A 23066-nucleotide genomic window follows, 5' to 3' on the forward strand; every position below is an offset into this window, starting at 1 on the left:
AAGCAGGCTCCAGGCTCTGAGCTGTCAGTACAGAGCCCGATGCGGGGCTCAAACCCACAAACCGCTAGATCATGACCTGAGCCGAGGTCGGCCGCCCAATCAACTGAGCCACCCAGGTGCCCCTAGAAATACTTCTTCTAAAACCAGTTACCAAGAGGAACTGACTGGTCTGACCTAGGACTCGACCCCGCCTTTGAGGCGTTATGCGACACGTGAAGAACACAGGCTGGAAAAGCTGTCCATGTGAGATGGGACTTGGTAAGCGCTGGGCCGCGTGGCCCAGACTCTAAGCTCTGTGAGTGTAGCGTGCCTGGCACCCAGTAGGTGCCCAGGCCCTGAAGGGGAGGAGGGGCTGGGGCCTGAGCTGGACCTCGAGTTGACGGTACTTGCACGTGTAAAGTTGACAATGTCGGGGCATTGAGGACAAGGGGGCCAGTGTGAATGAAGGAAAGAGCGGGAGAGACCAGTGTGGCCCAGGGCGGGAAGTGTGGGTGATAAGGTTGCATCTTGTAGATTGGGCCGGGTTCTGGGAGAAAGCGTGAGGGTGAGGGAACCTGAGGGGAGCCTTCCATGCTCAGGCTGGCTGTCCTTGGCCATCCTTCTCAGCTCCCTTCCCACACTTCCACAGAGGCAGACTTGGCCTCAGAGGGGGGACCACGTGGATGCTGGTGGCAGGGCTGTTCAAGGGTTGGGTGCGAATCCTCCCTGCTCTGCTGGCCTTCACGCCACAACATGGACAGAGGAGAGAGGCCGCCGAGCTGCCTGGGTCCTTGCCTCCTCTTCCTGGGTGCTTATCCAAACACCCGTTCCCCCCCCACCCCCTCCTCTATGCCCCAATATCTGGTGGGAGACAGCTAAACTGCCCTGCCCAGATCGGACTCAGGGAGGAGGTTTTCAGGAACATTTGGAAAGATGTCCCAAATTCTAGCAACGATCCAGCTCCCTCCATCCCCCACTCCCCTCCTGTCACCATGGATCCAAAGGGGCCAGAGGAACACTCTCTTCTAATCCAGGTGGCTTTATCCTTTGATGTTCTAAGCTTCCTAAGTTTGAAGATGCGGTCAGGAGGTCCACTCAGGAGATCGCTGTAGATTACAGGAGTGACCAAATTAATGAGACAGGGCTGTGGAGAGAACCAGAACGAGGCATTCTCGGCCGCTGGCATCCTGACTCTGTGCCTTTGGGAGCACCGTGACGCTTCCATTGTTCCTTGATTTAATTTATCTGATGGCTGATCAGCCCCCCTCGCCCTGGAAGAGGATTCTTCTCCTACACGAGTCTCCCTAAAACATGATGCCACGTCCGGGCAGACTCTTTCCGGGATCGGCTGTGGTTCCTCTTCTCAGAGGGGAACGGGCTGAAATGCCCTGCGGCCTCAGTGCTGCGTGGGCTCCAGGCTGTGCCCAGCTCTCTGTGGAGAGGCCCCTTGGGGCCCCGAGGACGTAGGGGGGGAGTGTGAGTGGGGAGGGGAGAAGAGTGGCTGTGGCCTGCGTACTCCTGGACTTTGCAAATTGAGCGGGAACACCAGAATTGCTTTTCTCTTTCCTAACTGATTTCCAAAATACGTGTAGCCAGATTGTTTTCAGATCTCAAACAGAAAAGCCTCATTAATCATTAATTTGGACCCCCACAGTTGTACAGAACTTGTGACAATTTGTTTATCTTTGAAGGAGCTGCTAAGAAGGAGTTTAGTGAGGAAATTACTGGGGATGGGGAGGAGAGCATTTAACCTTTCACGACGAAAGACAGGAGCTCTCTTTAGCTTCCCTCCGGGTACAGATGGGGGTGTGTGTGACATCCCTGTCACTCTTGTCTGTCCCTGAGTAGGGTGAGTACTTCCTCATCGGTGAGCTCAGGGCCAATGGACTGGATCCTCAACCATTTCAAGCCTGGGGACCCCTTTCCAACGTCAAAATATTTTCTATACCATCCCCGCCCCCAGTTATTAGCAACTGCGTTTTTTAGTGTGTCAGACAGAGAAGAAAAGCTACTCTGAATTCAGTAAAGCTTTTAAGCAAATCACGATAGCATCTGTGTACACATGAAAAATAGTGCTATCTTTCTGAGCCACAGTGTTCATTCATTTTAGAGCTGATGTTTGAGCACATATGAATTCCAGCTCCCTGGGGCGAGTTTCCCTCCCCCTTTGCCCCCAACCCCCCCACCCCCGCCCCCAGAGGTGGGAGCCCTGGACAGTTCTCTAAGGCTGTAGGGTCGTGGGGTCCTGGAGCCAGGGCAGGAAGGAGCCTGGGGGGTTGACATCTGTGTAGGTACACTTGACACCTGCCACAGGCTGTCACTTCAGGGGCCTGGATCAAACTCTATGAGCTGCTTCCTCAAAGCCCCTCACCAGGCCTTCGTCCCTCGGTGCGAGTGATGTGTGCATCAGTGTGGGAGTCAGAGACTGATACCCCATAGCAGCAAGAGAGGCAAGGTCCAGCCTTCTGGGTGGTCTGGAAGGATTTTCCCAGCTCAGCTTCCCAGCTCTGGCCACAGCAGACACCTTTCTTCTCTTTCCTTTTTGCAGGAAGGAGTAGGGAGAGAATTGGATGCTCCAAGCATACCAGAGATGAGGGAGAACGGGCAGAGGGAGGACATTGCGTTTAAAGATCAGGGGTTCTTTGTCCGAGGATGGGCTCAGGGGCCTGAGGACACCCCGGTATCGCAGCCAAATGTTGTGCATGTGGGCATTTTTCTGGGGAGAAGTTCTTGAACTTTCCGGAGATTCTCAAAGGAGTTCCACGAGCCAAAAAAACTTTCAGAAGCTCTGGCCTGGAATTTCAACTTTTCCCTGACTCAGGCTTCCCACTCCCCGGTTACTCAGAGCTGGTGAAGTGTTGCTGTGTAGTCAAAGCCCGCGAGTGTGAAATATCAAATGCTCATTACATGACGTCGGGGGGAAACTTAGTCTGCTTAGCAAGTCTATTTTGTTGTTTCGTGTGAGAAGTCTCCGTGCCAAACAGATGCCCGGGAAAACGGTCTGATTAATGACGCTGCTTCCTTTGTCCCCTCCCCCAACCCCCCACAGGGCCCGGGATGGCACTCTCAGTGACAGGGCTCACTGTCTTCTCTCTCCTGCAAACTGCCCTCTCCCTGAACCCTGAGGACCCCAACGTGTGCAGCCACTGGGAGAGGTAAGATGTGGATCTCAGATGTCCAGGCACTCCCCGAGGGCCTCACCCTGGGCTTGGCACTGTTGGGACAAAAGCGGAGTCGGGAGGTACAGAAGCTGCCCACCGTGGGCCTGTGGTCCAGCTGGGGACACAGCACAGACGCTGGAAGACAGGACAAAGCAGTATGGATTCTGTCTGGGACTCGGGGCTGTGGGAGGGGGTTGACTTAGTGATGCAGTGTGATAGATGACAATGAACTCCAGTCCCTCCCCGCACTGGCCCTCCCTGACCATTTTCCAGAGGCCCAGCGGGGCTCAGTGCCCGTCCGCAGGCAGGTGGGGTGCGGTGAGTGACCGCAATCCGGATGTGCTATTCTCCGATGCTGAGATGCCGTTGCTGCTGCTTCCCGCCTGGTGTGGGCAGGAGGGGACCAGGGGAAGAGCGGCCCGGGGCCTCTGCAGAAGAGCCGGCTGCATCCTGGCTGCAGCACTGGGTCCGTGGGGAATGGGCCAGGGCCCTGCAGACAGCCTGACTTTGAAGTACAAGGTTAAAGTATTGATTTTGGTGAGCAGAAAGATAGTGACCGGAGACCCAATCAGGAAAAACCGAATTAAACCCTGGAATTGATTGGCCGCGCTGACCAGGACGACTCTGCCACTTAGATGTTAATAAATCAAATGAATAAAATTAAGATGAGGGCCCAGTGGGGGAGGCAGATGGTAGAGGACAGGTGAGTGGGGCTGGCCGTGCTCCGTGCTTGCGAGGGTGAATGTCCCAGCCCCACGACAGGGAAAGGCACCCCCCGCCCAGGCCACCCCAAGCCCTGGAGGGATGAGGGTCTGGGGGCGCAGAGGGAGTGCCCCTACGCCAGTATGAGCATGTGCGGCAGTGACTGGGCGCTCCGTGGGGGTCCCCACAGAGTCCGCTGGAGCAAACCGACACCTGTTAGGTACAGTGGGAAGAACACAAGGTCTGTAACGAGAGGACCTTGGTTCACTCCAGTCTGTCACCTGGCAGCTGTAGGACTTTGGGGCAGTGTCTGAACCAGCCTGAGGCTGCTTCCCCACTGTCAAGTGGGGAGAATAATTACCCTGGCCTCACAGGCACGTTGGAGGATCGGGGTACCAGTGTCACGAAAGGGCTTTTGCGACCGCAAAAGTCGATTGTTGTCTTTTCTTGGTGACGCCTCTGGCTTTGCAGGAACCGGTTCTCACAGACTTTAAAGCACATCGGGCTCACCGGAGGTGGGCGTGGAAAACGGAGTGTTCTGGGTCCTGGCCCCGGAGACTCTGATTCTACAGGTCTGGGGTAGAGCCTAGGGATATGCATTTTTCATAAGCTTTCCACATGGCTCTGAGGTGACTCAGGCTTCTTGCCCTTCTGGTCTTGGTGAATTTAAACCTTTCTTTCCCAGAGGGTGAGAGAGCTGTCAGGTGAAGTTGCACACTAGCCTCCCTGGTTGACGGATCCCAGCCTTGACAGCCCCCTACTATCCACCTGATCCGAGGCTGAGATATAGTTGCTTCCTGAGGATGGCTGTGCTGTGTCCCCATCTCTAGGATACCTCCTCCCGTCTGCCCTTCTCTGCCTTCCCCAGCTCCTCTAACTGGGCCCTCTCCTCCAGGGAGCCTTCCCTGATGGCAGGGCCCATCCTCACTTCCCTCTTCTGAGTCCCAACTGTGGATCTGTTCAAATTGAAACCAAATTCTCTAATTTCCTAACCACCCTCACCCCCCGCCCTCCCCGTGACATTAATAAACTGGGAATAGGAAAACACTCTGAACTGAGCTTGCACTGAGCTGGCATTTCAGGCTGATTGGGCTATCAGCAGAGGTGATCATTTGATGGGAGGACAAGGACAGACCCTATGGCTAAAGTGAGGTCTGGGGGCCCCTGGTGCTTCTCCAACCCTTAAGGGGGAGGAGGCCTCGCAGACAGTGCCCCATGACACCGGGTGCCTTCTTCTTCTTGGCTTGCCCACCTGAGCTCCACTGCCTACTACATATGGACAGATTTAGTCTGCATCTTTCCAGAAACATGCCCTGGTCCCCAGAGACCGCTTAGGGAGACTTTCTCAGCTGGATTAGTGCTTCTGGCAGGCTCCTTGTTAATTATGCCCCTCCACCATTAAACCCAGCGGAAAGACCTCCCCTGGCTGGTAAAGCCCAGTTCTACAAGATTAATCTGGTCCCTCATTAGCATATTGGCAAGCGAGCGTGTTAAACCGCCCAGCCATGAAACCAGGGGCACACTCTTCGCCCCGGAGACTTGGAATTGATTCAAGGTCTCACTGCCAGACTCACTCGGCCCAGGGGACCCCCTGCAGAGCTGGGACCGTTCCCCCCATGATACTCTCCTCACCCGTCTGTCGGGCTGATGCCTCTTCTCTGAGCACCCACTGTCTGTGTCGGGACAGGAAGGGGTGCCTGAGTCCCCGAGTGCGTAGCAAAGGTGGGGAGCCCATTCTTCGTGTGGTCTGGCTCCTCCTCTCCCCGCCACAGCCAGCGAGGAAGTACCTCAATGTGTAGCACAGGAGGTGAACCATTGCAGTCGTATAGCAATGGTGGCCAGCGTCTATTGGACGCTTACGGTGCACCCATTAAAAATTTTACGTGTGTTATCTTGCGCTGACAATTTTACTTGTTATCTTACTTTACCTTCCCACCACCCTGAGAGATGGACACTCTTGTTGCCTTTCTTAGTCCTCACAGTAACTGCGCGAAGCCCTTGGCAGTATTTGCCATGGATTTACAGGTGAGGAAATGGAGCCTTCCGTGAGTTACATAACATGTCTGAGGACGTGCGGCTAACGAGTGACAGGGTTCGAAGCACGCTTATCCAGTCATTCTTCTGCCCTAAGTGAGGTAGTCAGTAGCCCTGTGGGAGCATAGGATCGTGGAATTTCAGAGTTGGAAGGGGCCCGTGGGAGGTCAGGGGTAGGTGCCGAGCTGCCTCCGTGTCCCCGAGCCTGGAGATGAAAAAGCGTTTGGCCCATGTCTGCGCAGATGTGTGCCTCTGTCTCCGATTGCTGCTTGCTGGCTGATAGAGGCTCAGCAGGGACCCTCATATCCTCAGTGCTTCAAAGAGCCAGAGAATTTCCCAGCCCCCCGAGTCCCTGGGCCTTGCTGACTGCTCCTGGCCCCGCTTTCTGAATTTTAGATCTTTGACCTTTCGGGCATCAGAGAGCCTGCTGTGGACCCACTCGGGGAGCTGGCCTGCTCAGCCCCCTTGCAAGCAAACCAAGAGCTTCCTCAGGCAAAGCAGACGGGCTTTTATAGCCTGGATCTAGCCATCTGGCCCAGGTCAGTGAGCCGTCTGGGGGGAAGCGGTGAGGAATACCAACCTACATAAAAATGAATTCCTGAAGTCTCAGCTGGGGCCCTCTCCCAGCCTGCACAGCAAGCATGAATCTTCCCTTCAGCATCCCGGCTCGACCGCCTTTTCATACAACTCCCGGCAGGGGCGGGCAGGTAGAAAGACATATGGGTCAGGCTGAGATCCGCCCCCCTCTGTGACTTCTACCCACTGTTCGGGTTTACAGCCAGCAGGCAGGATAACGAGGTGCTCCTTGGATTAGGGGATCTGGGGCATGTCCTTGATGCTCCCCCAGCTATCCCGGAGACAAAAGAGAGCGGAAGGTAAGTGACCTTGGGGAGGTCACTTGGTCTCTGTGATGTTCATTGTCCCTGTTTGTAAAATAAGGCTACTAGCAGTGCCACCTGTCTTAGAAGATTGTGAGGATTAAAATAGACTCAAACACTTAACACAGGGCCTTTAATGAGTATTCGCAGTTATCGGTACCAGCTGTGTGGCCTGGGCAACCGGCCTCTCCCTGAGCCTTAGTCTTTTTCAGCTGTGAAATGGGACCACTTTGCTCTAAGGGTCGGCTTCCCTGTAGACGCGTTGAAAACCATAGAGACCCACACAAAGTATGTTGAAACTTGTTGGCTCTGCCTTCCAGAGCCACGTAGAATAAACCTAAACTCTGCTTCGTTCATTCTCTGATAAATGAACTGGAATTTCAGAAAATGAACCGGGCCAAAGGGCAATAAGGGATGTGCCTTGGATCCAGCCTGGGGTCGGGGAGGTTTGATTGCTGAGGGCATGCAGGGCAGGAGGAGGATAGCGGGGTGAGGGGAGGTTTGAGCGGCTGGACACGTGGCTGTGGGCCCGGCTCCCCTGGGGAAGGAGACCCCATACCAGCTGAGCCTCTCAAGTGCTGACCATAGCTTCTTCGTCCTCCCGCCTGACTTTCAGCTATGCGGTGACCGTCCAGGAGTCATACGCACACCCCTTCGACCAGATCTACTACACGCGGTGCACAGATATCCTCAGCTGGTTCAAGTGCACCAGGCACCGGTGAGTACCTCTCTCGGGGGGTGGGCTGGGGAGGGGGTGCTGGGCCCTCAGAGTGTGGCTTTGTGCCGGGTAGTAAGAGTCTCCTGTAGCAGCCGTAGTCAATGCACTGCCATCTGAGAGTCCCTGCTGAGGGCTTCTATCTGGCCAGAGAAGCTTATGGGCAGGGTAGGACAGAAGTGCTAGAGAATTCCTGCCCTTGGGGGCGTCTCTCACCCAATGAGAGGTGGGGAGTCGGTGGGTAAGTCCCCTGGTTCCCTCACTGGAGGGTACAGGGGAAAACTTTGAGGCGTATTCTACACATATCCCAGCATACCCTGAATTGGCTGCCTTTTCCACCCTCTTTTTCCCTCTCCCCTCCCAGGGCTTCCTTACGTTACCTCCCCAATAAACTCCTTGTCCTTGAATCTTTGCCTCAGGGTCAGCTTCAAGGGGAAATACAACCTAAGACAGAAACCTCAGAGCAGGGGTAGCCCCATGCCAGGGCCTCTGGTTTGGAGAACTGAGCTCAGGATAGGACTTGGCACCCCCTCGGCACCTTGGCCAGGCTGCCCACGGGAGACACTCAGTCTAAATGACTGCACGGGGCTCCTGCTCCCTTGTCTGCAGCGCCCCCCGCAGGTCACGCCATTCTCTCATGTTGCTGGGGGAGAGAGGAGAGGAAGGAAGAGAACACGTTTTGTTGGATGACCCCGGGCAAGCTGCTTTATTTTGGGATTCCCAGTGTACTCATCAAACATACAGTGATCCTTGCCCTGCCTACTCACAGGGTCCAGTGAGGTCAGGGATGTGAAAATACTGGGAAAAATACAGGGGAAGATGGAAAAAAGGGAGCTGTTAGATCCGGGCAAGGGGCACTATTATCTGAGGGTAAGCGGGGGAATGAGGGGGACGCCATCCCTTAGGTTTCTTTCCTAGTTGCTCAGCATCTGTGTTGGTTTCAGATTCCTTTTGCTTCCTCCTCCTGGGCCTAGTCCCTCTTTGTGGTTTATGCCTAAATCACGGTGGACAGCAGTGTGGCTGGGGAAATTTGCTCTACGCTGAAAAGCCAAAGTCCTGGTTTTCATGTCTGAGTGTAGGACACGATAGCTGCTTTTAAAACCCTTACTGGCTAATTCCAACATCTGGGCCACTTCAGGGTTGGTCTTCATGGGTTGTCTTTTCTTTAATATAGGTGATGTTTTCTAGTTTCCCTTTTCTTGAGAGAGCGAGCAAGAGAGAGAGAGTGAGAGAGAGCGTGAGTGAGCATGTGTGAGCAGGGAAGGGGCAGAGGGAGAGAGAGAGAGAAAGAGAGAGACAGAGAGAGAGAGAATCTTAAGTAGGCTCCATGCCTAGCATGGAGCCCGACACAGGGCTCTATTTCACAACTGTAAGTTCACGACCTGAGCCAAAACCAAGAGTCAAGACACCTAACTGGCCGAGCCACCCCGGCGCCCCTCCAGTTTCTTCTTATGTCTAGTCATTTTGAATTATATTCTGGGCATTATAAACAGCAGAGACTGTAGAGACTGAGTTCTGTTATGTTCCACCCGAGAGTATTGATTTGTTGTTGTTGTTGTTGTTGTTGTTATTGTTTTGTTTTAGCTATCAGTTAACCTGGCTACAATCAATTTCCTGTTCAGTATTTTTAGTCTTAGCTGGACTGTGTGGGACCTGTCCTCCACACACATAATTCAGGGGCCAGGAGTTTGGACAGAGACTTTTGTAACGAATATGGGGCTTCCTCTTTGCTGTTCTTTTTTCTGAGCGGGGTTTCAATTTTCACTTTTCAAGTTGCTGGACTTGTCTTGTGGTGCTTCAAACCAGTAAGGCCGGGTGCCTTCTCTCTGAATTGTAGCCGTCCGGAGTCCTTGTTGACTGGGTCCTGAACTTGGGCTCACCTTGCCCAGTGTCATTTCCTTTTTCCCAAGTGTGTATTTCCCTCCAGTACCCACCTTTGTTCTCTCTCTAGCACCTTCTGGTAGTTGTTTTTTTTATATTTCCCCCAGATTTCATAGTTGTTTGCAGGAAAGTTGGCCCCATAGGAGCTAGTCAGCCATTATTACATCCCCTTCCCCTCGCCCTTGACTGTGAAATGAGGAGGTGGGGCCCAATGCCCCCTTCCAACTTCCTCAGCTGTGCCAAGGTAGCCGCGTGTGGCCCCAGCCAAAGATGGAGGCGGAAATAGAAGCCTCCCTCCCTCCATGAGCCCTGTCAGACCCTGTGCCAGAGTCAAGTTTGCTCTGAGGTGTGGCTCTGTTGGGTTCTTGGAGGCCAGGGATGCTATCCATCAGCGCGGGGGGGAAGGCGAGTGAGTGGCTGCTTATTAAAATAGGCTGCATTCCTGGAACATGAATTATTTTGCTAAATCATTGGGTCGCCTTGCAGCTTTCCTGATGACCTAGAGTGTGTGTGCTGACAGCTGCACCATCAGTCTGCCTCAGTGCAGAATGGTTTCTTTAAAGGTAGCACCCTTCTCCCGACAGCCTGGGCCCTGGCCCCTTCCCTCTCCTGCTTCCCACCCCGGTGCTGGGAGCAAGCAAGGGTCTCCCAGACCAAAGCCATGGGAGACATCTCCGTCCCGGCAGGCTTTCACGGTGCCAAGACCACCCGCCCCCCCGCCACTGGAAGAGCTGAGGGATAGGCCTGTGTGGTACGGCGACCGGGTTGGATGAAATCTAAGCCAGCCCTACCTCGTTCTTTATCTGAGAGGCCTACACCACCCTGAAATTGCCAGGAGCTGCCTTCCTGTGTCACGGAAGTAGCCTCACTGTGAGGCCGGCTTACTTCCCATTATGGGCTTTTGACAAAGTAGAATGCCCTTAGTTTACGACATTCCCAAATATCATAGATTTCCCCAGAAGCCCTGCACTGTCATTTGTCATTAAGCGAGGGCTTTAAGGACTGGGAGGGCTGGCCCAGCCTGTGCTGTGGGACTCCCTTCCTACGTTGGCCTAACCCTCCATGGAAAGCAGGCTGTAGGCGTCTCCCATGTCTGGTCCCTGATGCTCTGCCCACTGGGGAGGGGTCTGCAGGGAAGGCTCCCCTGGGGTGTTGGTGGGGGAAGTGAAGGGGCTCTGGCTTCAAGGCCCAAGGACTTGGGGTTGAGTCGTAGTCACATGTCATGACCTTGGGGAGTTACTTCCTCTCTCTGGCCTTTAATGGCCATTTCAGTCTCTTCCATTTTGACCCTGTGTGTGAGGAAGGGGCTTTGCCTGTCAGTACCCCATTTTGACTCCCTCTTAAGGACTCATTCCACCCACCATCCATTTACCTGGTCTTCCTCCTCACTCTGGCCTTCCTGTATGGCCAGCCAGCCGCCCTGTGGGAACTGGCACAGGACAATAAGGGAAACCTGGGGGCACTGAAATTAGACTGATTTGGGTTCGAATCTTGGCTCTGAAACTGATCCGTTGTGTGACCTTGAGCGAGTCATTAACTTCTCTGAATACCAGTTTTCTCATCCATAAAACAGAAGAGGGATACATAAGACAAGAATAAAAAACCCTAAAAAGGAAATAAAATAAAGGTGACATAGTAATGCTACCTGCCTCGGGCAGAGAATGGAATGAGATTTCGCCTATAAATCTCTGGCACAGGAGGAAGTGTCAACATCTGTGTCAGCAGAAGAACGGGAATGCAAGTCTCTGACTTCCAGTCCAGAGTTCCTGCTCCCTGGGCCTTAGTTTCTTCCTCTGCAGGGCCAGCGGTCAGTTCTGAGCCTTCCGAGGGACGAGGACATGTTATTTTGGGGTGACGGAGGTTAATCTGCTTCCTGGGACTGAGTCAGACTCAGGGGACCCTTTGCTGACCCCGTTTTGGTTCTCCAGGTGTGTGGACGAGTCCCTAGGAAGCCATGAGCAGTCTGCTTGTTGGGGCAGACACTCTCGGGGCCCACACCTCCGGTCTAGGTCACCCTATGAGCTCCTCTGGGGGGTTTTAGGAGAGCCCTTCCACCCCCCGCCCCGGTCACCTTCCACAAGTACCCCAGAAAGTATCTTCCGAAACCCTGTTCAATATCACGCTGAAGAGACCTGGGAAAGTCAGCAGGTGTAGCAAACGCCGCGTCAGTAATACATTCTGCATCACAATGGCCCAGATGCAGCCATTGATTTTTCTTTATTGTGTTCCTTCATATTTGAAGCCGCCGTGCATTTTAAAGTAATTATTGAATGGCATCCTCCATGTAGCTTAACACAAATATCATTCTAACGGGAGTGATTGATTTTCAATACTTTCAAGTGGCTTTCTCCCTTGTGCCTTAGGATCAGTTATAAGACGGCGTATCGGCGTGGCCTCCGGACCATGTACCGGCGCAGGTCCCAGTGTTGCCCTGGCTACTACGAGAATGGAGACTTCTGCATACGTACGTAGGGGCCGCCTCTGTTCTGGCCTCGCTGGGGTTGGGAGGCGAGGGGAGAGAACAGAGAAGGGAGGTAAGCAGGACTCAGCCGACCCGAGGGCTCCAGAAGTCCCTGCCTGCTGCTGGCTCTGAGGGGATCATGGGTCTGGTATAAACACATTGCGTGGGATCACATGGGAACACGTGGATCACATGGGATCAATGGAAGCAGGTCAGTTCCAGGCTTTGGTAGGGTCAGGAGAGAAGTGGACCCTTCCGGAGAGGGTGCTCTGAGGAGCAGTGGGGAAGAAGGGCTGAGTGGCTGGTACAGATCTGAAGGGCTCCAGAAGGCTTTGTCGGATGGAAGGAGACTTGAATGGATAAACGGTGACGAGATGGATGAGTGGATGGATGGATGGACGGATGGATAGAGATTGGAAGGGAGGAAGGAAGGCAAGCTGGATCATTGGATAGCAAGACCATAGTACCTAGAAGGAGGATAGCAAGAGTAAGACAGATCACAGGGGGCCGGTTCCAGGAAGTGGGGGGGTTTCCAAAACTGATCGGGAGACACTGAAAACAAGGGGGGGTGCATGAAAGACACATGGAACCTCTCCTCCTGTTTGTCTGCAGTGGCTCAGTGCTCTTGGTGTCCCCAGAGAATCAAGGGCTGAGTTTCTGGCAGCTTCAGGCCCTCTAGGTGGGGGTGGGGGAGCAGTTCTGTGCAGTGGGAGATACCCAGGAACCTGCGGATCTGAGTTCTGGTCACAGCTTCTGAGGCATGTGGCTTTGGGCAAGTCATTTCACCTCTCAGGAAGAATGACTCCAGGGCCCTGTTGGAGTCCAATGGACTCTTTCCCACCACCTCTGACAGGTGTAATGGGGCCAGGATGGGGCTCTCCTGTGGGCAGTAGAGGGTTGCCACTGTGGGAGAGTGTCAGAGAAGCTGGGAGCCCCCCACTATTAATGACATAGGGGAATCCACCCCCAAAACTTCTGCCTCTTCATTTGGAGGCAGATTTGGAGAGTGATGTTCCTTGTTAGCATTCTCCTTGCCCTTTGGGTGGGTAGAGTGAGCCAGCACAAGAGAGACAGTTTGGGCAGGGTGGGCGTGTTGGCGTTGGGAACGAAATGACAATTTTCCCCTGCTGATGTTACGTATCCCCTCTTGCTGGAGAAACTCGATTCTAATTGCATTACAGGAACGAATGAAAAATGCTCCCACAGATGCGTTCACTGATGATGGTTTTGCAGGAAAAATACAAAGATACCCAAAGCCATCCCCAAAAAGCTGTTTCTCCGGAGCAGGGCAGAGGACCGGGCTGGGACAAGGCCTTGGCTGGCACGTCACCTGGGATGGGGTTCCTATGGGGACCTGGGTGTAGATGTGAGATCAAGACCAAGCTTTACTGCTGTTCTGTCTGCCTGGAGGAGAGCGAGAGCCAGGCATGGGGGGGAGGGGGTGACAGAGGACTCATAAAGCCTAAGCAGAATGGATGTGAGTGGCCCTTCGGGGCTCAGGGCACCAAGATGGACCCAGGGAAATGATAGAGGGAATTCAGATGTCAGCACGGGGCTCCAGGAACAGATGAGCACATTTCTTTTCTAATTTCCATTAGCGGGTGTTGGTAAAGCTCTTGGAAAATGAAGACCAGGGCAGAAACACTAAGTGTCCTGATTGCACAGGCCCGGTCTTGCTGACTGGGAACGGCAGCTTGTCACCTCCTACCTACTCCTTATGTAACGGCCAGGTACTGCCTGCTGAGCTGGTGGCCACAGGCCAGGCCACCTCCAGGAAGCCAGCGAGAAAAGCCAACTTTAGGACTGAAGGCTTTTTCTGAAGGGGGACAGGAGAGTTTCAGCAGTGGGATGGGGCACTGGGGCATGCGGGGTACTGGTAGTGCTGACCCAGAGGGGCAAGAGTCACACAGGCCTGGGTTTGAGTCTCAGCTCTGTCCCTCCCAGCTTCTTCCTCTTTATGCTCCTCCTCATCCTCTTCAGAGCACACCCCCTGCGCCAGGCGCCGTTCTGGTCACTTCATGTGCATTAATGGATCAGCTTCTCACAACAGCCCTCTGAAGTAGGTACTCTTACTTCTCCTATCTTATAGATGGAGAGACTGAGTCACAGAGTGAGTAAGTAACTTGACCAGGATCGTACAGCTAGAAAGTGGCAGAACAGGGATTTGAACCTAGGTTGTCTGGCTCTGGAGGCTGCCGTGAACCTCTCAGATGGGCTGCTGCCCTCTCTGTGAGCCTAGGCAAGACGTCACCTCTTGGAACCTCAGTTTCCACTCATGTAAAATGGGGATAGTAATAACCTCTACCGCCAGACACAGGGTAGGGGCTTAAAAAATGTCAGCTCCCTTACTCCATGGCTTTGGGTCTTAACATTTTTTTCACTCTTGGCTTTTGTTTTAATTCTCCAGATCACCATGGGCCCTCTCCCTGGGAAAATGCACATGACATATATAAACCTATGTGCACACACACAGCCCTTCCTTTGCACACAGTTGCAGTGGGTTCATGGATCCCTCACATCCCTCACAGAGTCTTTGAAACCCTGGTAAATCATTTCTGCCATGTGTTCATGTTTATCCATTCGATTGACACTGTTGCTTGTCGACTTGTTGCCTACGCACTTGGGTGCGCATGAGAGATGGTTGCTACCCCGAGGGGCTTGCAGCCCTAGCAGAGAGAGATGATCTGGCACACAGATACATGCCCCCAGAGTTGCAGATGCTTCAACGAGCATCTTGATAAAGTAGAACCGAGTGGAATGGAGAGACTGTCTTCTTCAGGCATGCCCACTTAGCGAGAGTTAATGAGACGTCAGCTCTTGACAGAAGAGTGACGGGAGAAGCCCTTGAAGGGTGTGCCACCAGCATTTATTAGATGCCTATCGTGGCCCACCCACGGTGCTGTGCCTTGGGATAGAAGAGATGTGGTAGAAATAGCTCCTGCCCTCGTGGAACCTACGGTCTTGTTGGGAAGGCCAGGCCACATGCCGAAAAATCCGTGGACAACAGCCGGAGAAGAATGTGGGGAGGAACCCACAGACCGGACACGCTAGGCGGGAGACCATGCTGTGACCTGCCGTCACTCGGGGGGCTTCGTGAGGGTTTGGGCTGGATGGAATGGTATCTTTGGGTGTGGTTGGGAGAAAGGGAACCCCGTCAGCAAAGGCGCCGAGGCAGCTGGCCTGAGACCACAGGGGTGGGGGAATGGGGGAGGCAGATCTGGCTGGGGGAGGGGTTGGGGGAGGCAGTCATTCATTTCCCAGGGCCGCCCTTGCAAAGCAGCACTGCCTGGCGGGCTTCCCCACCAGGAGTGTGCTGGCTCACACCTCTGGAGGCTACAAGTCCAAATCTGGATGTCAGCAGGGTTGCTTCCTTCTGAGGGCTGTGACCGGAGATCTGTTCCAGGCCCCTCTCCTTGCTTCTGGTAACTCCATTCCCCACACAGCCTTCTCTCTGTGTCTGTGTCGCTCTAGGTTTCCCCTTTTTGTAAGGACACCAGTCAGATTGGATGAGAGCCCACCCGAATGACCCTGTTTTAACTTGATTACCTCTATAAGACCCTATCTTCAAATAAGGTCACATTCTGAAGATTTGGGGGTTAGGCCTCCAATATATGAATTTTAGGGAGGGAGACAGTTGAACCCGTAAACAGGTGAGTGTTGGCCATTACTAGCATTCTTTCGTTCCCGCTTATTGCAATGGGAAGAAAGGAGGGGGACCAGCCAGCCCTCACGCAGGCTTTGCCAGCCGTCCAGGAGCGAGTGGAGACCCCAGGGGCAGGGAACTTGCATGAGGGAAAAATGGTAGCAGGCAAGTGAGGGATTGTGCCCAGGGTGCCAGATGAGAAGCTTTGCAAACCCAGAAGAAGCATTCAGGAGTCGATGCCCTGCGGCCCCCTCCCTCTCCAGTTCTCCTTCTCCACCCCTTGGGGACCAGAGAAACTCCCGAATTCACCAGAACCTGGTGAGAACCCATCTAATGCCTCAGGACTGAGGCACGAGAATATTACCCATGCTCTGGGTAGGGGTAGGAGGGCATCATCTTCTCTCCAAAATGGCCTTTTTGGAGCCTGTTTCTTAGCAGATAGTAGGAGGACACCGGCCCGGGAGTAAAAGCCGTGGCTGACTCTGCCACCAGCTAGATGTGCAGTCTTGGGCGAGTCGCTTTGCCTCTCTGGACCCCCCGTGGCATAGATGGATCATCCCTGTGGGTGGAAGGAGTAAAGATCCTGAAATGCATAGAGCTTGATACATGCAGGGTGGCACTACTGTTTCTCTTCTTTGTGCCATTTCCTCTGCCCCAGAACTGCCATCCATATCCCAGAGGCCTTGGCAGCCCTTCTAGAACCTTCTGGACCAGAACTGCCCACCCTCTCCCTTAGCTACAGATACAGCTGAGACCCATATTTCCTAAGGATCATTGGACCCAAATGGCACTTCTCTCTTTCTCCTTTCTCGTGAGACAGGCCAGAGGGCACCTTTGCCTCACAGAACCGGTTTTGTCACGTAGGCGGTGGTGTTTGAGATATTTGGGGAAACTCTGCTCTTTGAAAACGTTAGCTTGTATCAGACTGGATGGGCTTGGTTATGATGCAGTAACAAACACCCCGAATCCCAGTGGCTTAAAACAATAGACTTCTCTTCCTTGCTCATTTTGCATGACCGCTGTTGGCTGGCTGGGGCCTGCTCGCCCCAGGACCCAGGCTGCTGGAGCACGAACTTTGCAGTGTTGCTGGTTGCCATGGCAGAGAGAAGAGAGCTCTGGCGGGTCAGAAATATTTAGTGAGCGGTATTAGGGCTTATCACCCTACAGATGCCGTGGTAATCACAATTCACTCACGTGTGTTCTCGAACACCTGATAACCTAGTAGAAGATTCCCCTGGAAGACACGTTTGAACACAGACTCATTGAGCCCCAGCCCCAGTCTCAGATTCAAAGATTGGAGCTGGGCAGCCAGAGAACGTGCTTCTCTAACGAGTTCCCAGGTGACGCTCATTGGGAACCACACTTTGAAAACTGCCGAGGATGGTGGGAAAGCAGATTGCTTAGCAGGTGCATCCCATTGGTAGTCAGGCCCTCTCTCGATGGGCTAGAGGAGAGGGCCTGCTTCAGAGTAGCCAGCAAGGAGGGGGAACTGGTCTGCCTGATCCCTCCCTCCCTCCCTCCCTCCCTCCCTCCCTCCCTCCCTCCCTCCCCTTTTTCCTTTTCCTGGAGGAGGTAATACCCCCAGACTTCCTAAGTGGTGTCCTCCAGCCCTCTCACTGGATGCTTGGAATCCCAGAGCCAGCCTCCCCGCAGTGTGAGTTTCATCCTAATCAAGAAGTAGAGGAATGAAGCTCCAGGCAAGTGGCTGACGGGCCCCACACCAGCAGCCCTCCCCACTCCCACCATTGATTGGGGGCGGAAGAGGGGTGCAGGAGGGGTGGGGGAGGGGGTTGCTAAGCCTCCTGGAAGGGAGACCGCTCCGGCTCAGTGTGCATGTCCTGGGATGGCTAAGGGGGAGCCGGCAGGGGACGATCTGGGATACTGGCTGCACTGAGGGCACCCGAGCCGTGCTTAAGATTTAACTAACTCCAGCAAACACCATTTTTGGGATTTAAGTACCCCTGTCTTATGATTGCAGTTGTTTTTACAGCGGATTGTTGTTTAACTGTGAATTCAGCTCCGGTTTACTGATTGGCTTGCTCTTCATCTCTCCTTGGGTCTCACTCCTTGCTAGATTTGGCCTCATTCTCCTCGAAGGGCCATCTGTGTTCAGGGGTTTTTCCTGGGAGGGTCCGTGAGCGAACGCCTCTCGTATGCTTTACTTGTCTGAAAACGCCTTTGTTTTACCCTCACTCCTGAGTGGTGCTTTAGCTGCCTGTGGAATTCTAGGTTCTCTGTGATCTTCCCTCAGGGTCTGAGGATGTTTTTCTGTCGTGTTCTGGACCTCGTCTTTGCGGGCTAACGCTTGTGTGGGTGTGGAGTTGCTTTCATTCACACTGTTTGCTCCTCAGACGTATATATCCCTTGAAGCTAAATTTTCATGTCCTTTATCCATTCTGGAAAATTCTCGGCCATAGCTCTTCAAACGTCCCCTGTCCTTCATTCGCTCAGTTTTCTCCTGTTGAAGTGCCAAAATGTTGGATACTCATTCCACTTCCTCTCTCCTAGGCTCTCTTTTTCCATCTCCTTATCTCTCCATGCTGTATCTTGGAAATTTTCCTCATCCATTTTTCAAATCCTTTGGCTCTGCTAATTACCCTGTCTGTTGAGGTCTCCATTTCAACAATGGCATGTTTCATTCCTAGGAGTATTCTGTTTTTCCTTCTTCAGATCTACAGGTTTGCTTTTTTTTTTTTTTTCTGTAGTGTCCTGTTCTTTTTTTTTTTTTTTTTAATGTTTTTATTTTTGAGAGAGAGAGAAAGTGAGCAGGGGAGGCGCAGAGAGAGAGGAGGACAGAGGATCCAAAGCGGGCTCTGTGCTGGCAGCAGTGAGCCCCGTGTGGGGCTCGAACTCACGAACCGTGAGATCATGATCTGAGCTGAAGTTGGAGGCTTAACCAACTGAGCCGCCTAGGTGTTTTCATTATGAATTCTAATCCTTTGCTTACTGCTTTAACTATGTGAGACGTATTGATGGTCTCTTTCAGATGGTTCTATTTTGAGCTATGCTATAGAGTCAAGATAGTTCCATCTTGGGTCCTTGAGTTTGGTTAGCTCAGAGTATCCGTTCTGCTGTTTTTGGAGATAGCTGACTCTCCCTTGTGATGGATTGTTTCCCCATATAGGTTGTAGTTTCTTTTTTCTTGTTTTTTTTTTTCCTTCTTTATCGCTGCGAACTCTTGAGCTTTTTTTCTCCTCCCCACGCCCTGGGGTGTGCACGTGCCCCACCCATGAGTTCTGCGTTTTCTTAGTAGGCACACGACTGTTGTTCACTGGCTCACGACCAGTCTCTGCACTGAACTCTTGGTTTGGGATTCCATGCTGAGGCTGGAACTGTGGCGAAGGCGTGGGGTTTTTGTTTTTGTTTTTTTTTTTGCTTTTTCCTTTAAAAAAAAGATGCGAAATTCACACGACACAATGGCTAATGGTATTGACCATTTTGAAGCGTGCAGGAGAGTGGCACTTAGTGCATTGGTAACGTTGTGCATCTGACACTTCTGTCTAGTTCTAAAACCTTTTCATCACCCCTGAAGAAGACTCTGGTCCCATTAAACGGTCACTCTCCATCCCCCCCTCCTGGTTTCTTGTTTCTTGTGGAAGACTTTCTGCTCATCCGGAATCCCTTATTTCTCATGTGGCCGGTGGGCCGTATTTTCAAGTTTCCCCTACATGGAGCTGGTCAGTCCCAAGGCCGTCTGTCCCTGTGTGGGTGTTAAACCCCAGGCTCCTAGCCGGGACTGGGGGCTGCGGGCAGCGGCTAGCTAGGTCCCATGCTCCCTGGCCTACCTTAGCTTCAGTATCTGCCCTTTTGTCCCTCCTGTAGACTCACTGCTCTTACACTTGGCGGTTTACCTTTCTCTCCTTAGAGCGCAGATATCTACGTTTTTGGTTTTTTAGTTGTAAATTATATTTTGGGGGCATTTTTGTAGCAGGAGGGGCCTTCATCAGCCCTTTCTCCGTGTCACTGGAACTGTACCTGTTTTATAGCGAGCGGTGGAGTCGGGGGGGGGGGGGGGCTTTATAACCAGACCCAGCGACGTTCAGGGCAGTGCTTTCGTGGACTGAGGGCTAGCTTCGAACAACAATAATAAAACGGTGTAACGTCTGGTGATTTACCCTGAACTTTCCCTTACGGTATATCACTCACGCCTGACAGACTGGAGGAGTGTTACCACGGCCCTTGCACAGCAGGGGAAACTGATGCCAGGGAGGCTAAGTGCCTTGTCCGGTGGATAAGTGCGGCCCAGGAGTTGAGATCTGTGCTACTTCTAGTCCTTCACTTCCCCCCCTGCAGAGGGTTTCCTCTCGGTGGGAGGGACCTGCGGCCAGAAGAGAGAAGTGGGGCCGGACAAGAGGGCAGGTGAAAAGGTTTGTAGGAAGAGGAAGGGACGGAAGACAAACTGATTTGATTTCAGAATTTTGCAAAGGTGGGTGCAAGGATGACCTGCCAGGATCAAAGTGTGTGTGTGTGTGTGTGTGTGTGTGCACGCACACGTGTGTACAGAGATGTGGGTCCTGTCTGAAAGCCTCTCCACGTAGCTACTAGGAAAAATCATTCCCTGCTGACCTTCTAGGAGGCTCCCCAGAGAATGCAGCCTGCTGACAGGACCAGAACCAGTGCTGATGCTTCTCCCCCAGATCACCAGCACCTGGTGCTGAGCTTTGCTGCCTAGAACAACATCCATTCTTCCATCTGTCCATCTATCCATCCATCCATCAACATTTATTACCTATCTATGCCTTGAATGCACTATGGAGTCCTGGGGATAGAGGGATGAATAAGAAGCATACAGTCTAGTGGGAAATATATACACTTAAGTTCTAACACAGCATGATAAGCACACTTTAAATAAGTAGGCAAGGAAACCAAGGGTCACCGGGCTGGTGTGTGTGTGTGTGTGTATGTGTGTGTTTGGTGGGGGGCGGGGGGAGGAGTAATGGCTGTTTAGCTGCCCCAACACATCCTCACTGAGTGGCCAAAGTTGGTGCAGCCACTACGATCTCCTCCCCAGTCTTGTGGGCTTAGAACATTGATTTAGGATGCCTCGAGTGGCTGAGCTCCAGCTGATGATGCACACTAACCAAACTCATAAGATACTGATGCTTAACCCTGCTGCAGATTCATTCATTTCCGGTGAGCAAACAGAACATTTGCTCTCCATCACTTACTAGTGCTTTTCAGGTCCTCATAAAGAATTGTTGAACAAGTGAATCCACGGTAGGGCACCAAGGCCCGGGGGGTTCTCTGGACACCGCTCCTGTTAGCACCTATTTCGGATTCCCCCAATTGAACTCTAGAGCACCATCTGTCACTCTGTCCCACTGGTTGTGATGCTGCCTTGCATGTCTATCCCACTCACAAGTGAGTTCCCGAAGGAGAGGGACCATGTGTCCTACACGGGTTAGTCCCAGGGCCAGGCACAGTGCCTGGCACTTAGTGCTGAATAATTACTGAATGAGGGAGTAAGAAAGTGGGTGAATGAAATAGACCCTGAGCACTGAGAGACCTCTTTGGGAGAAGCAACTATAACTCTGGGGAATTGAAGGGGGAAGGGAGATCCAAAAAGACTCCTTGAAGGAGGTTAGTTTTGAGCAGAATCTCAAAGGTGAGTGGGAACTTGCCCAGGAGAGCAGGAGATGGGCAATGGTTAAGACAGAGAATGAGTTTTGTTATTTTTATTTATTTTTAATTTTTTAAATGTTTATTTTTTGAGAGAGAGAGAGACAGAGTGTGAGCAGGGGAGGGGCAGCAAGAGAAAGGGAGACACAGAATCTGAAGCAGGTTCCAGGCTCTGAGCTGTCAGCACAGAGCCCGACATGGGGCTTGAACTACAAAACGCGAGGTCGACCTGAGCTGAAGCCGGATGCTTAACCGACTGACCGACCCAGGTGCCCCAAGACAGAGCATGAGTTTTAAATCCCATTTCTTCTCCTGGGTGACTCTCTGAGCATGTTAGTTAGCTTCTCTCTGCCTCGGTTTTCCTCTTCTGTAAAATAAGGCAGGGCTGTATTAAGTTCCTGCCCGTTTGGGCTGTCGTGAGGATTAAAGGAGTTCCCACCAGGAAAGCATTCAGGGCAGGACCTGGCACACAGTGAGGGCTCCGTAAATGGTAGCTACTGCTGTTGGTGTTCTTGTTTTATGTTTATTTATTTTCGAGGGAAAGCAAGAGCGCATGAGTGGGGGAGGGGCAGAGAGAGGGACAGAGGATCCCAAGTGGGCTTTGTGCTGACGGCAGTGAGCCCAATGTGGGGCTTGAGCTCATGAACCGTGAGATCATGATCTGAGCTGAAGCCGGACGCTCAACTGACCGAGCCACCCGGGTGCCCCTGCTGTCTGTGTTCTTGGTGTGAAGAGGGCACTTTGTGGCAGAGGCACTGGTGTGAGCAGAGGTGGGAAAGAGCAGACGGGATCAGGGCATCGTCAGCAGGCCTCTGGGGCCAGAGCGCAGGAAATGTGGGAGAAGTGGTACTCGAGAGGGCTGGGTGGGGCTGGGGCTGGACCCTCAGCACCACACGGAAGATCCTGGACAATCTCATGAGGGCCTTGAAGGGTCACGGTGGCAATTGCTCTGGGGGCGGCAGCAAGGGAGAGTCAAGGGGGTGAAAGACAAATCAGGAGGTGCGTGGGGATGGGGGAGCTGTGTATGGCTGTGCTCAGGCACCTTGGTCAAGAGGACACAGGGGATCTGGGGTCTGTCCGACTGCATTTTGCTGGCCTGGCCCTAAAGTTCCCTGCTAGGCCTTTCCCCCACCTGCAGCGAGTGCCAGCAGAGTCCGGTGTGCTGACGCAGCCGTGGAAGGATCTAGGTGCTGCTTCTTAATTACCAGCTGCAGCTGTAATTAAACCTCTGCTATCCGGACTGGGCAGCCTCTGAGGGGAAGCCTTAATTAGTGTCAGAACAGCTGGGCATTTATGTAAAGTCCCCTTCTTGGGTGTCTCGGGCCAGGTAAAGCCTATGAAGTAGCTAACCTGTCCCCAACCTGACTTCACTATTTTTCTACGGGAACTTCCCAAGGGCCCTGCTTGCCATCTTCTAAATGCCCTCAACATCTATGGGATGCCAGCTCTGATTTCTGGTCCGTGTTGGCTGTTGGCTGCTTCTCTGATGTTCTCCCTTTGCCCGGCCCCAGCGGCCTCCGACCCATCTCCTCCCTCCCTCCCCTGTGCTGGCCACCTTGCTCTTTTGTGTATGCCCCGCGTGCCGTCCCCTCTGTCCGAATGCTCTTCCCTTAGAGAGCCATGTGGCTCTCGCCCTTATTTCACCCCATCTCTTCTCAAAAGTCACATTATCGGAGTCTTTCCTGACCACCCTATCTGAAATAGCAGTCCCCCAACCATCTTTCTGTGTCCCCTTATCCTGTTTTGTTAATTAACACTACTGTTACCTGATATAGAGACGTGGAACATATATTTGTTTTCTGTCTCCCCAACTAGATCATGTGTTCAGTAGGGATAAGGGACCTAGCTGACCTCTCTACTCTTAGAACAGTACCTGCCATATAGTAGGTGCTCAATAAATGATGAATGAACGAATGGACAAGTGAACTATAAGCTCCTGTGGGTAGGAGCACCCTTTTAAAAACATACTGTTGTGTGGTCTACAGTGGCTCAC

The 23066-nt window shown here is 52.9% G+C and overlaps 1 protein-coding gene across 1 annotated transcript in view; it reads left to right on the plus strand.

The window, feature by feature from the left end:
- Positions 1-2553: 2553 nt before the first annotated feature.
- The window catches only part of MEGF11 (multiple EGF like domains 11), a 230607-nt gene continuing 210094 nt past the window's right edge, over positions 2554-23066 (plus strand). Inside the window, exons 1-3 of the mRNA XM_042988596.1 lie at positions 2554-3134; positions 7371-7472; positions 11714-11814. Coding sequence (XP_042844530.1) covers positions 3037-3134; positions 7371-7472; positions 11714-11814 — 301 coding nt within the window. The 5' untranslated portion in view covers positions 2554-3036. The remainder of the gene's footprint in view (positions 3135-7370; positions 7473-11713; positions 11815-23066) is intronic.

The sequence above is a fragment of the Panthera tigris genome, chromosome B3 (assembly GCF_018350195.1).
Source record: "Panthera tigris isolate Pti1 chromosome B3, P.tigris_Pti1_mat1.1, whole genome shotgun sequence".
Taxonomy (NCBI): Eukaryota; Metazoa; Chordata; class Mammalia; order Carnivora; family Felidae; genus Panthera; species Panthera tigris.